Source organism: Branchiostoma belcheri, unplaced genomic scaffold (genome assembly GCF_001625305.1).
Source record: "Branchiostoma belcheri isolate BF01 breed outbred unplaced genomic scaffold, Haploidv18h27 scaffold46, whole genome shotgun sequence".
Lineage (NCBI taxonomy): Eukaryota > Metazoa > Chordata > Leptocardii > Amphioxiformes > Branchiostomatidae > Branchiostoma > Branchiostoma belcheri.
The window spans coordinates 747,229-760,960 of NW_017804087.1; the positions used below are offsets into that span (position 1 = coordinate 747,229).

The following is a 13,732-nucleotide window of genomic DNA, read 5'->3' on the forward strand; positions in this document are numbered from 1 at the left end:
CAAATTAGGCTAATGATAGGCTTGAAATCTAATCTAAAAAAACTAATTTTTAAGGGTACAACTGTGATGCAAACATAATTTGAGCTGCAGCTCATATCCTATCCTTGGTGCTGAAATGGTCATTATTGTTGTGTTGTCATCCAATGGACTTAAAATGCCTCCACTCCTGAGGTGTTGAAAAAAAGCTACAATATGTAACCTTAGTACGGTACAAAAACAACTTTCTGGTTATTTCTTTACAAATGAAGTTGGATCAACTAAGCAAATAGGAGTGGAGGTGCCAAAATACAATGCCTTACAAGTGTTTTTGAAAGCTGGAAACACAGCTGTCAGACATATTCTTACACTGTGGTAGTTTGTGGTGGTGCCACAAATCTGAGTTTGCCTAATGTGGGTTGTTTTACAACCAACCATAAATGTAAAAAATTTTATCATGTCACAATGATGATGATGATGATGATCTTTTTCAGGTGGTGAAAGCTGACGAGGCAGTAGCCAATCAGCAGGCAGCAGCAGCCAAGGCCATTAAGGACGAGTGTGATGCTGACCTGGCCGAGGCCATCCCCATCCTGGAGTCTGCTCTGGCTGCTCTCAACACTCTCACACCTGCTGTAAGTAGAGTTCAACCATGTCATACCTCCACAAGGCACGATGAGCAGGGTTTCACATGCTGATTTCTTCATACCTGCACTGGTGCATGTAACATTGAAAATTACCTGCGCAAAACAAATTTTACCTGCATCACTCAGAATTTAGGAAGTATGGATGATATTTGAAAATTATGAAATAAATAAAAATTCTTTATACTCCAGAGGCATTGGTAACATGAACTGTTCATCTGCCTTGTGGTGCATTAGAATATATGTCGAAGTTGAAGACCCCTGAGACATAAACAAAACATGTCTGGACATGGTAACAATTGAGCATAGTCTAAACAAGATCAAGGCCTTCAACACATGCTTGATTACAATCCTGAACTGGGCTATATCAAGCTTAAGAAATGTGAACTAAATCGTCTGTTTTCGAGGTACAATTTAGCTTTGATAATTGCTGTATTGTGGCAGTGGCATTCAAATTTTGATCTCCTATCCCCCCTAGGACATCACAGTGGTGAAGTCCATGAAGAGCCCCCCTGCCGGTGTGAAACTGGTGATGGAGGCTGTGTGTGTGCTGAAGGGGGTCAAACCTGACAGGATTCCTGACCCCTCAGGATCAGGTATGGGGACATCTGCAACTAACTTTCATCTGAAATTGAAAACAAACATTCACCCCAGATTGTAGTAACAGTGACTGTACTTTGTTGGTTTCTTAATCAGGATAGTATGTATCATTATCAGTTAGTGTTTTTCTTTCAGAAAAGATAATGTGCTAATTGGTCAAGATGCATGAAGTTTCAAGTTAGAATAGTTAGAATATACTGTGTCTCATTGGAAGTATATGTTGAACTAGCAGGGATAGATTGAATATGAATTGTTGCAGACAATCATTGTGTGTTTTACCTGTCAGTGAGCTCATCATTTCTAATAATGTTTACTGAATGATTACAATCATGCATGAAGGAAAAAACAAGAAGAAAGGTAACCTTGGTGAGCACAGGGTGACCAGTAGTTTTAGCACATGAGAATCACATTTACTAGATGAGTTGTCTCCTTTTGGTGTTCTAGTTACCTCCCATCCTTGTAGCTCCTGTAGTGATTTAGTGATTAACCCTTTAGCAAATCCTAGTAATGTGATTTTTTTTTTAAACTAAATAGTTTGAATTACTAGGCTAAGAGTATTATATAACTTACAGAAAAAAAGAAATTATCTCACATTGTGTACTTTGACTTAAATTGCATCATGCATCTCTTACACTACAAAATGTACTTGTAAGTCAGACTCTCTATAATTAACACTTACTCAAATTGAATGACTATTGTGTTTTCTTCCTATAGGTAAGAAGATTGAGGATTTCTGGGGCCCGTCCAAACGTGTCCTTGGTGACATGAAGTTCTTACAGGGTCTCATGGACTATGACAAGGTAACAGCAACATTTTAAGATCATACTAAACTTAGAGTCATTGCAAGATGTGTCTGAATCTTCACTCTTGTTCTTAGACTGTTTCATAGTTACCTTTGCCATTTGTAAGTCTCAAACTCATTTCTTATTTGAATTCTATCTTTTCAGGACAACATTCCACCAGCCATCATGAAAATCATCCGTACCAAGTACATCACCAACCCTGAGTTTGACCCTGACAAGATCAAGGTCGCCTCCACTGCTGCTGAGGGTCTGTGCAAGTGGGCACGTGCCATGGAGTCTTACGACAAGTAAGATATCTTCAGAAGATTCTTCAAATCATGGCTGTCAATCAACTGTCTAAATCACCTCCCACACACCTTACAATGGTGCCTACATGTATTTGGACATTTTATATGCATATTACAAACCCATAAACTCAGCCACGAAAACAATACTTCTGTACACCCATGTTGTAATTGTGGAAAGAAGAAGAATACTGTACAGTAATTGTTAGCTAATAGTTTCGTTGTTCTCCTCCTTCCAGAGTGGCAAAGGTTGTGGCCCCCAAGAAAATCAAACTGAAGGAGGCGGAGGCAGAACTGGCAGTCGCCATGGGAGAACTCAACCAGAAGAGAGCCGCTCTGAAGGAAGTTCAGGTACGTCTCAGTTTTCTCAGTTCTCACATAGCTTCACACAATGCTTCAAGTCTGAAATGATGAAGAAAATGTGCTAAGAAATGGCAGTAAATGTCAATATCAAACAGATTTCCTCATCCAGAATATTTTCTTGTTTTGCCACTCTGATATTGCATTGGATGCCTTTAGTATTGAAAAAGCATTCAAAAACACAAGAATGCAGTGAAAAACATTGAAATGTTTTTTTTTTTTCTACAGGACAAACTAGCCCGTCTGCAGGAGAAGCTGGAGGCTAACAAGGCTAAGAAGGCCGACCTGGAGAACCAGGTGGATATGTGTACCAAGAAACTGGAGAGAGCTGAGCAGCTGATTGGTGGACTGGGTGGAGAGAAGGACAGGTCAGATATTTAACCTTTAGTGCACTGAGGTAGCCATATAGCTACAGGGGTAGGCAGTAGAGAAAAGGTTAAATTTGATGTGTGTTTGTGTGTACACTGTGTAAAGTGTAAATGTACCAGTGTCTTTTAATTTTTCTGTGCTGTTTGATCTAGTCAGTATGTTCAGTTACAGTCTGTTTTACTCATTAACATACATTTTGTAGAGGTAGTTTTGTATGAAGGACAGTCAGAATTGGTGTACACCAAAGAATGTGAACATTTCTCCTACACAAACACTCGTTGCTATCTTAAAGGCTTGCCAATGATTGTTACCTATTCTGTCTATCCCAGGTGGACCCAGATGGCTAAGGAGCTGGGAGAACAGTACACTAACCTGACAGGTGACGTGCTGGTGTCATCAGGTGTGGTGGCTTACCTGGGCGCATTCACCTCCATATTCAGACAGGTGAGGAAAATTATAAAACTCTTAGATTACTTTAAAAAATCTTGAGATTCTTTCAATCAATCTTGACGTTGTTTGTAAAAAATCTTGAGTTTATTACAAAGAACCTGGAGTTTGTTTCAAAGAATCTTGAGATTTTTCTATGATTCAAAAAAAATCTTGAGATTGTTGTGATTCTTTTAAAGAATCTTGAGGTTGTTTCAAAGAATCTTGAGATTGTTTTAAAGAATCTTGAGATCCTCCAGAAAATATGGAGATTTTTTTTGATTTTCATGTGTAACAACTTATGATGCATACATTGACAGTAGTTTTTCATATAATATCTGCTATGTATTACTAAGTATAAGCTGCACACAGTTTGAAGCCTTTGTCTTTAATCCGGACATTGTTAAATGTGTGCCTGACACTTTATTTGAATGTCCCACCACCCTACAGGACCAGGCCACAGAGTGGTACCATGAGTGTAAGGAGCTGGGCATCCCAGCGTCCGCAGACTTCTCCCTGAGCGCGACCTTGGGTGACCCTGTGAAGATCCGTGCCTGGAACATTGCAGGTCTGCCCACAGACACATTCTCCATAGACAACGGTATCATCATCAGGTATGTGTGTGCAGAAGGGTGGGGAGGGGGGCAGTTAATGGTCTTTGTTTCTTTGGGGAAAGAAATTCATTATTGCATTTTTGTTACTTGAAAATAATACTTTTCCAAAGAAATTGAGTACTTTGTAACTTTGCATTGTTTGCTCAGACAAAAGACAAACTTAAGAATGATGTTCCCTTAAAAAATTTGATAGAGCCAAGCATTTAACACATTTGTATAGTTTTGCTTCTGGAAACAATCCTTTAGGAACAAAATTTCCTGGTTTGCCAAAGTATGCTTGTAAATATTCAAGGCAATATTTTTAGCATTACATTGTAAAGCAGATTAGTACAACATACACCCACATATTTGCACTAAAAGTTGTAAATAGCCAATCAGGTTTGTAAGACTCGCTGAAGAAAGGGACTCTTTTTTATTCTATAACACTAAAAGCTTACGTAGCTTTGTCATTGATGTATGTGTCGGCCATTTTTGTTTCGCAGTAACTCCCGGCGCTGGCCCCTGATGATTGACCCTCAGGGTCAGGCCAACAAGTGGGTGAAGAACATGGAGAAGGCCAACAACATCCACGTCATCAAACTGACAGACGGAGACTTTGTCAGAACTCTGGAGAACTGCATCCAGTTTGGCACTCCGGTAGGTGGCAAGGTCATGGGGGGTGTTTCAAAGTCATTATCGAGGGGAGGGAGGCGAGAACGAAGTTACTGTATTCAGTTGGCCACTCCGGACACTGGCAAGGTCATATGGGGGTTTCAAGGTCATGATTGAGGTGAGGTACAATGTAGTAGAGAAGGGGGAGAAGAGAAGAAATGGAGTAAGGACTAAAAAAAAGGGAAACATGGCCAAGTAGAACAATGGTCTGAAAAGAAACTAGAGTGAGAGGGAATGAAAGGAAGGTTTGAATGGGAAAGGGAGAAGAATACTGTGCATGGAATGAACAGAAAATAGCAACGAAAGAGCAAGGGATGACATGAAGAAAAGAAGGTAGGAGTGGGGTGGAGGAAATTATTGAATTTTTAGTTTTTGATAAGTCAATTTATACCTAGATATGATGATTTCTAATCATGACTTGTTTCTATTCAACATTCAGCCTGCTAAGGTAGCCATCTGGTGAACTAGTTAGGCATCAGGAAGAAGGTTAAGCCCGTTCAATATCTACGAAACATCCCTAAAATGCAAAATGTGTTTCCTGTTCAGGTATTGTTGGAGAATGTTGGTGAGGAGTTGGATCCAATCCTGGAACCCCTGCTGCTGAAACAGACCTTCAAACAGGGCGGCAGTCTGTGTATCCGTCTGGGCGACTCCACCATCGAGTACTCGCAGGACTTCCGCTTCTACATCACCACCAAACTGCGCAACCCACACTACCTGCCTGAGACTGCTGTCAAGGTGGGTTTGTCCTTATATGGTCTGTCAAGGTTTGTCCTTATATGGTCACACTGTCAAGGTGGGGTTCTCCTTATATGGTCTGTGAGGATCTGTTTGACCTTCTATGGTCACACTGTCAAGGTGGGTTTCTCCTTATATAGTCAAGATCTGTTTGTCCTTATATGGTCAGACTGTCAAGGTGGGTTTGTCCTTATATGGTCTGTCAAGATTTGTTTGTCCTTAAATGGTCAGACTGTCAAGGTGGGTTTTACCTTATATGGTCTTTCAAGGTGACTTTGTCCTTATATGGACTGCTATGAAGTTTGTTTGTCCTTATATAGTGTGGGGTAACCCATATTACCTTCTATTTAATTACCAAGTCCTATACTCAATGTAAGATCCCATCACTGCTGGACAGCACTTGTAACCTAGACTCCCTACTTTTCCATAGGTTACACTGTTGAACTTCATGATCACTCCTGAGGGTCTGGAGGACCAACTGCTGGGTATCGTGGTGAGGTGTGAGAGACCTGAGCTGGAGGAAGAGAAAAACCAGCTGATCGTTCAGTCTGCTGAAAACAAGAAACAACTCAAGGAGATCGAGGACAAGATTCTGGAGGTAAGATCTGCAGTATCTTTCTTTGAATTCTTCAGTAGACATAGCAGGTCATTGATAACAATGTCCAGACTCTTTCTATAACTATTTTTAAGAAATAAAAATGAATTTCAAAATGATTTCGAATCAGTTTTAGCTCACCGAAGAACTACTCTTCCACTAGTACTGGTTGTGACATAGAAGATACATGCCATCTACAGTATTTACAGGTTCATTGAGAAATTCCCCTAATTTTTTTTTGACAAGCAAAATGAACAGTGGATCACAGCTTAATGTCTTGTCCAAAGGACTGTAACCCTCTCTAGCAGCATGCATGTTGGTTGAACAACAACAGCCGGGATTTGAACTCCCAACCTCTTGGTCCAGAGGTAATTAAGGTCACTAATCACTGGATTATTCACGCAACCAAAGAAAAAATTGCATGATCTGCAAAATTACATATAAACATACATTCTCTTCCTGTCCACCCCTATAAACAATTCTTTCATGGTATGTTCCAGGTTCTCTCCGCGTCAGAAGGAAACATCCTGGAAGACGAGACTGCCATCAAGGTGCTGTCCTCCTCCAAGGCTCTCGCCAACGAAATCTCAGAGAAGCAGGCCATCGCCGAGGAGACGGAGAAGAAGATCGACACGGCGCGTCTGGGCTACATCCCCATCGCAAAACATTCCACCATCTTGTTCTTCTCGATCACGGATCTGGCTAATATTGAGCCCATGTACCAGTACTCTCTCACCTGGTTTGTCAACCTCTTCATCATGTCCATTGAGAACTCTGAGAAGGCAGAAGATCTGGAGAAGAGGTGAACGTCTGAAGTTGTGCTTTTCCTTAGAGCTACACCTCAGGAACGGGGGCATTTAAAGTTCATTAGATGGCAACACAACAATAATGATCTTTCAGCACCAAGGGCAACACATAAGCTACAGCTAGGGGTGTCTTTAACATCTTGTATAACTAGGGTCAGTAATACAAGTTTTTTTAGCAACACCTCAGGAGTGGAGGCATTTTAAGTCCATTGGATGGCAACACAACAATAATGACCGTTTCAGCACCAAGGGCAGGACATTGGCTACAGCTTTAGATACCTTTAGAAGTGCCAGGAAGTTAGATTTCAAGCCTGTCTTTGCCTAATTTTCATGCTAATTTGTATAGAACATAATACCACATTTATTCTTCCTAAAAAAACATAGGAATTAGCCCAGTGCATTGATTGCCTTAGCTATAAATAGCATCTAAGACACTTATTGCATACTTTGGAAGGGTGGTACTATGTACGTAATACAAAATGAATCAAGCAACTGGAAAATGAAGAGAAGAGTCAGACATTTCAGATAGCATCCACAATCTTTAACCTATGACTAAGGTTAGAGGGATAGCTTTCAATAAGATAAAGCTAGACTGATATTCACATTGATTTTCATCATGTTTGTTTCAGACTGAAGAACCTGCGTGAACACTTCACCTACTCCCTGTACTGTAACATCTGCCGGTCACTGTTTGAGAAAGACAAGCTGCTCTTCTCTTTCATTCTCACCATCAACTTACTCAAAGGTAAGTCTATCATTAAATTTTATAACAAAGAATATATCTATGGCTTCACAGTTACAACCTATATTTATTTTGTATTATTAAAAGTTGTCTATAGAAACAATGGCATCACTAGTACAATCCAGTAATACAACATAAAAACATAAAAAGGCACATATTTGATGGACATGCACTCACTCTTTCATTGGTCAAAAAGTTAACTGCCATTCTCTCATTGGATGAATGCCTTATTGCAAATGGCTAGTCAGGATTAGTCTATTCTAGCAGACTTGCATCTCATTGGTCAGTGTTGATAGAAAGTTAATTAGATTGCCAGAGGTTGATGTGCAGATGTTCCCTCCCCCACAGGGCAGCCTTATATAGTTTTGGATGAGGATGATGATAGAGTGAACCCACCTATTATCCCTGGTAGGCAGGACTAGGCAGATATGTTCATGTTCCAGTGGTCGAAATACTTTTTTTCAGTGCTCTGCAATATTGCAGAAGAGTCAAAATTTTGTTCTGCAATTTGGGAAAACTTTCTGCAAAAACATACTAAAACATACTAATAAAAGACACAAAAAACAGTTACTCAAGTAGCTGTATATAATTTTGGTGCTACCTAAAACGGTCAGACTACTACCTTTCATCAGTGACACTAAGAGACTGAAGGAGAACTGCAGGTTTATAAGCAAAAAGTATTGATTTATATGCAAATTAGTGAAGACAAATTTTTGGAAGTCCAAAAAGAAACAAAAGATAGACAAGTCAAGACAAGGTTGATGCAAATTAGTGAAGAAGCTCCTGTTGTTTCAGATCTAGAACAGGAGCTTAAGTGTTGTCTGTCCTTGGGGCCAAGAGCACCAAATCCCAAGTGCCAATTTTTCCTGCTGCAAAATTGCAGATTGTATAAATTTTTCTTCTGCAATCTTGAAAATCTATCTGCAGATTGCAGACTGCAGACAGGTATTTCGAACACTGTGTTCAGATTCTAACAACAGTTCACAAGTTCAGGTTGAGTTCAATTCTGTATAACATTGTTCAGAAAGTTCAGATTCAGTTGATTTTTGAATAGGAAAGAACAGTTGTTCTTTCTAAGGCAAGGTTCAGTTTCATCTAGTCTGTAGGCAGGAGTAGACAGAAATGTTCATTTGAGATTCTAACAACAGTTGAGAAGTTCAGTTCAGAATAGGAGAAAACAGAAACTGTTGTTACTTGTTAGATATCTTGAGTGTACATATGTAGATCAGGGTTCAATAGTTTAGTTTCTGTGAAATGTATTTGAACTGGGGAGTTTTACTGGGTCACTTTCAGGCTTGACATGACTTTTAATGTACATTCAGCACCAAGGACAAGACCGGTATGACCTTACTAGTAAAAGAGTGATTATTCTGTCAAAATCTATTCCCTCCACCAAGCAACTGAAGCCATTCAGCCTTCCAAAACAATACTTCTGTACCTGGAACTAACAAGAAATTCAATCTTTTTTTTCCTTTGTCACCAGGTGAAGGAAAGATCCAGGAGGAAGAGTGGCGTTTCCTGCTGACAGGTGGTATCGGCCTGGATAACCCCTACTCTAACCCCTGCACCTGGCTCCCTGCTAAGTCCTGGGATGAGTTCTGTCGTCTGGATGAGCTGGACCACTACAAGGGCATCAGGAAGAAGTTCACTCAGTACAAGGATGCCTGGAAGGAGGTGTACGACAGGTATGAAGAAAGCAGTGTATTTTTTGTGTCATTCCTGGACTGTGATATACATGTAAGGTTTACAAATGTAGTGCTGGTGTTCTGGACTCGTCTGTATTTAATGGTATCTCATGGATTTGAATGCTCCTCACATGCATCACACACACTGCTGTTAAAAATTCAAATATTTTTACATTTTTTTGAGGATACCTAGTGTTCTCAACTTCTGGTGCAAATTTTTGTATCAAAATGTGTGTTTTCTGTTGTATTTGATGTTTTTTTATATAATACATAATATTACTGATCTTGAGAAATCAAAGACCATTTGCCACCCTAAAGGATTATTGAAAAGTATCATTATTCAAACCTTAGATGATAAAAAGATTCTGTGCTGTGTTTATGACACATTCAAACCCTGTTGTTTAACTCCCAACAGTTCTGAGCCCCATGTCTCTACCTACCCTGCTGAATGGGCCAGCATGGACAATTTCAAGCGTATGCTCGTCATGCGATGTCTGCGTCCGGACAAGATCGTGCCCATGGTCCAGGACTTCGTCACCGCCGAGCTGGGCAAGAAATACGTGGAGCCGCCGCCGTTTGACCTTGGGAAGGCGTTCGGGGACAGCCACTGCTGTGCACCGCTGATCTTTGTGCTGTCCCCTGGTGGGGACCCCATGGCTGCCCTGCTGAAGTTTGCAGATGACATGGTAGGGGGCGCTCATCTTCTTAACTATCACAATATGCTAAGACTGAAAACCATATTTCCAGCTTTAAACACACTCGTAAGGCGTCATATTTTTGCACCTCCATTTTCTAAATGGCACTTATTTGCAATGGAGTGGGGTTGATTCAACTTACTTTGTAAATAAATGACTAGAAAGTTAACTTCTAAGTATAGTCCTAATGTTACATAATGCAGCTTTTTACACTTTGCGTTACTAAGGTTATTATGACAGCTTTTTTGGCAACACCTCAGGAGTGGAGGCAGTTTAAGTCCATTGGATGTCAATACAACAATAATGGTAATTTCAGCACCAAGGACAGCACCAAAACAATGTGCCTAATTTGCATGCTATTTTTTGCCAACAATATTTTGCCAATCTTCCATCCAGCTGTTCCTATCTTGTCCCCCAGACAGCTTTTTAAAAGAATTTTCTTGTTCCCCCTCAGGGCTTTGGTGGCACCAAGATGGACTCCCTGTCTCTGGGACAGGGTCAGGGGCCCATCGCCATGCGCATGTTGGACAAGGCCATGAAGGAGGGGCTGTGGACCGTCCTGCAGAACTGCCATCTGGCCGTGTCCTGGATGACCACTCTGGAGAAGTTCTGTGAGGTAAGAGGTCATTCTACAAGCTAAGAGTCTCAATATGTCAGAGCTATAATTATGTATGGTGGCTTATGTCTAGAACTTTAGATGGCAAAAGTGTGATGTTTAAAGTGTGTTATGGATTCCTTCACAGTCTGTTAAGTCATTCTTACTTCCCTATATGGAAGTATTAAATTAGGTGGTTGAGCTGTGTGTTTGAGTAGGTTGAAAGCATGTGGGTGGTGGCAAGATTGACAGGCAGAATGCCATCAGGAATACTTAGAGGTTGACATGGGGGGAATTCAGGAAGCCAAGGATTGCATGAGGGACCCTCCAATACCTCCAGAAGTCTAAAATTTCCGATTTCTTGTACCCCTTTACAGGAACTGAACCCAGACACTGTCCACCCTGACTTCCGCCTGTGGCTGACCAGTTACCCCTCGGAACACTTCCCAGTCACTGTGCTGCAGAATGGTGTCAAGGTACAGATGTTTTGCTAAAATTCTTTTCATAGATACAGTATCAGCTCTGTTCATAATTCTGTAGGAAGGTAGGAGGGAAGGAAGGAAGGAAAAGAAGAAGGGGAGGGAAGAAAATGAAAAAGAAGGGGAAGGAAGGACAGAAGAAAGGAGAAGAGAAATAGAGAAAGATTCAGGTTTTCTTTTTGATTCCTAATGATCATGAATTTGCCCTGAATTAATGTTTTGTTTTTTCAGATGACCAACGAGCCCCCCAAAGGTCTGCGTATGAACGTGGTGGGATCCTTCCTCATGGACCCAATCTCAGACCCAGACTTCTTCGGTGGCTGCAAACAACCTGTAAGTATATGATTACTTAACAGTCACTGTAGTATTTCTATTTAATGATCATTATATCCAGGATCTAACTTCAAAACATGGCTTAGGGATGACTTAGACAGAAGAGATGCTGCTTCAGCAAACTCAACTTAGTTTAGTGTTCTCTTGGTCTTGTACTGAGCAAATTTGTTTAAAAAAAAAAATAATCGTAATATCTGTTATTCCATTTTTTCCTCAGAAATACTTTAAGAAGATGTTGTACGGTCTCTGCTTCTTCCACGCCCTGGTGCAAGAGCGGCGTAAGTTTGGTCCTCTTGGATGGAACATCCCGTACGAGTTTAACGAGACAGACCTGCGTATCAGCGTCCGACAGCTGAAGATGTTCCTGGATGAGTATGAGGTCAGTGTACTACTAACTGTGACAGTTAAGCTGTTTTACTGAACTGTGACTGAAACTGCAACTGATCTAAGCTAAGGGTACCCTCTCAAGAAGATGACTGAATGAATGAATGATAGAACAAAGGATGAGTTGATAAAAATTGACTCTTCCTCTCTGAAATTCTTGAATTTTGTAGCCTTAAGTGTCATTTGTGCAAATTTACTGATACCACTTGAAGTGGATGCTGAAAATGCATATTATTAATCATTTCACATTGTCATTTTCAGAAGAATTATATGTGGCGTTGCCCAAAAATAAATAACAGCAATATTTGATTTATGAAGACTAAAGCCTTATTGAAGCAACAATAAGTACAGCAATTTTTTCATGGTCAGCTAGTACAAAATAGAAATACAAAATAAATTTATGATCATTAATATACATTAAAGTTACAAAAGTCATTCTTGAACAGCTTACACTCCTCCTGTGTGCTGTTTTTGTCCCTTCATATTAGATAAATAAGTCAATAAATTGTTTATTTCCCAGGACGTTCCGTACCCTGCGCTGCGGTACCTGACCGGTGAGTGTAACTACGGTGGGCGTGTGACAGACGACAGAGATCGCCGCACACTCAACACCATCCTCAACAAGTTCTACTGTCCTGAGATCTGCCAGGACGGGTACAAGTTCTCACCCAGCGGGCAGTACTACGCTCCAGAGGAGGGAGAGGTAAGTGCCTTATTACCTTATTATTCCTGAAGTGCTAAATATTTCCCAGAGGTATGAGATCTTTGAACTCTTGTTTTACAGTAATAGTGGTGTTACTGAATGTGTCCCTCTTCAAAAATGTTGCATAGCCTCTACCAGGCTTTAGGAAGTGGCCTGAAAGAGTACAAATTGGCCAAATAGACAGATGGCAAACTGTTCTCTTAGCGTGTACCAACTCCCCATGCATATCATTTGGCCAATTTCTACTCATTCCAGCGGCTTCCCAAAGCCTGGTTAAGGCTACACTTGCAGATCTAGAGAATCATTTTTCTCATATTATTTGTTTTTCATTTTCCAACAGTCGACAGACCACTACCTGGAGTACACCAAGAGCCTGCCCCTGATCCCAGCCCCGGAGGTGTTCGGTATGCACTCCAACGCTGACATCACCAAGGACCAGGGAGAAACCAACGTCATGTTCAACAGTATCCTCCTCACACAGGTTAGAAACAGCATAGTTACTGTTAGGAGGAAAAGCAGTAGACTGATCCTCACTGTCCATCACAATTAGCAGTTCAACCAATGACAGAAAAGCAATTACTCGGTTCAACCAATGAGAGACAGCCTACACATGTACAAATAGACATCCATTTTGTACCCAATTTTTAGGGGGGGGGGTGAGTACAAGGAGCCCTGTTACAAAACATGCAGTTTTTTCAAACTTCCAAATAAGGAATTTTGCTACTGTATTGCATCAAGATACACAGTATGTAATATGTACATTTCTTGTATTGTCAGTGTGGATTGTGATACAAAATATAGCCTATTCTTAAATATTTCTTTGGGTATACATAGTACTAAGTAACTCCTGTTGTTCCTAGGGGAGGGCATCGTCAGGAGGCGGCAAATCCGAGGACGAGCAGATCTACTCGGTGGCCGGCGACATCGTGGCCAAGCTGCCCAAGAACTTTGACACGGACGCGGTTCTGCGGAAGTACCCGACGTCGTACACACAGAGCATGAACACTCTGCTGGTGCAGGAGATGACTCGCTTCAACGCCCTGCTGTCAACCATCAGGAGCAGTCTGCAGAATGTGCAGAAGGCCATCAAGGTAAGCAATACTAACATAATTATGTGTTATTGTTACAGTAGAAAGTATTGTTTTGGATGGGTTTGTGTGTGGGTTTGTGTGTAACAAGCAACACCATAAATCTGGAAAAACACTCTTAACCCAGAAAAAAAGTGAATATAAACACATGGTTTGATGAAA

At 40.8% G+C, this 13,732-nt stretch overlaps 1 protein-coding gene across 4 annotated transcripts in view; it reads left to right on the forward strand.

Annotated features, from left to right (window-relative positions):
• The window catches only part of LOC109478937 (dynein heavy chain 7, axonemal-like), a 54,531-nt gene that overhangs the window by 37,464 nt on the left and 3,335 nt on the right, over nucleotides 1-13,732 (forward strand). For all 4 annotated transcript variants that reach the window (XM_019780743.1, XM_019780744.1, XM_019780745.1 and 1 more), the window contains 22 exons: nucleotides 471-611; nucleotides 1,099-1,216; nucleotides 1,935-2,020; nucleotides 2,168-2,310; nucleotides 2,547-2,658; nucleotides 2,896-3,035; nucleotides 3,366-3,480; nucleotides 3,913-4,076; nucleotides 4,559-4,712; nucleotides 5,274-5,465; nucleotides 5,896-6,063; nucleotides 6,561-6,862; nucleotides 7,496-7,611; nucleotides 9,092-9,293; nucleotides 9,709-9,979; nucleotides 10,443-10,604; nucleotides 10,961-11,059; nucleotides 11,294-11,395; nucleotides 11,613-11,774; nucleotides 12,300-12,482; nucleotides 12,823-12,963; nucleotides 13,343-13,573. In XM_019780743.1, coding sequence (XP_019636302.1) covers nucleotides 471-611; nucleotides 1,099-1,216; nucleotides 1,935-2,020; nucleotides 2,168-2,310; nucleotides 2,547-2,658; nucleotides 2,896-3,035; nucleotides 3,366-3,480; nucleotides 3,913-4,076; nucleotides 4,559-4,712; nucleotides 5,274-5,465; nucleotides 5,896-6,063; nucleotides 6,561-6,862; nucleotides 7,496-7,611; nucleotides 9,092-9,293; nucleotides 9,709-9,979; nucleotides 10,443-10,604; nucleotides 10,961-11,059; nucleotides 11,294-11,395; nucleotides 11,613-11,774; nucleotides 12,300-12,482; nucleotides 12,823-12,963; nucleotides 13,343-13,573 — 3,504 coding nt within the window. The remainder of the gene's footprint in view (nucleotides 1-470; nucleotides 612-1,098; nucleotides 1,217-1,934; nucleotides 2,021-2,167; nucleotides 2,311-2,546; nucleotides 2,659-2,895; nucleotides 3,036-3,365; nucleotides 3,481-3,912; nucleotides 4,077-4,558; nucleotides 4,713-5,273; nucleotides 5,466-5,895; nucleotides 6,064-6,560; nucleotides 6,863-7,495; nucleotides 7,612-9,091; nucleotides 9,294-9,708; nucleotides 9,980-10,442; nucleotides 10,605-10,960; nucleotides 11,060-11,293; nucleotides 11,396-11,612; nucleotides 11,775-12,299; nucleotides 12,483-12,822; nucleotides 12,964-13,342; nucleotides 13,574-13,732) is intronic.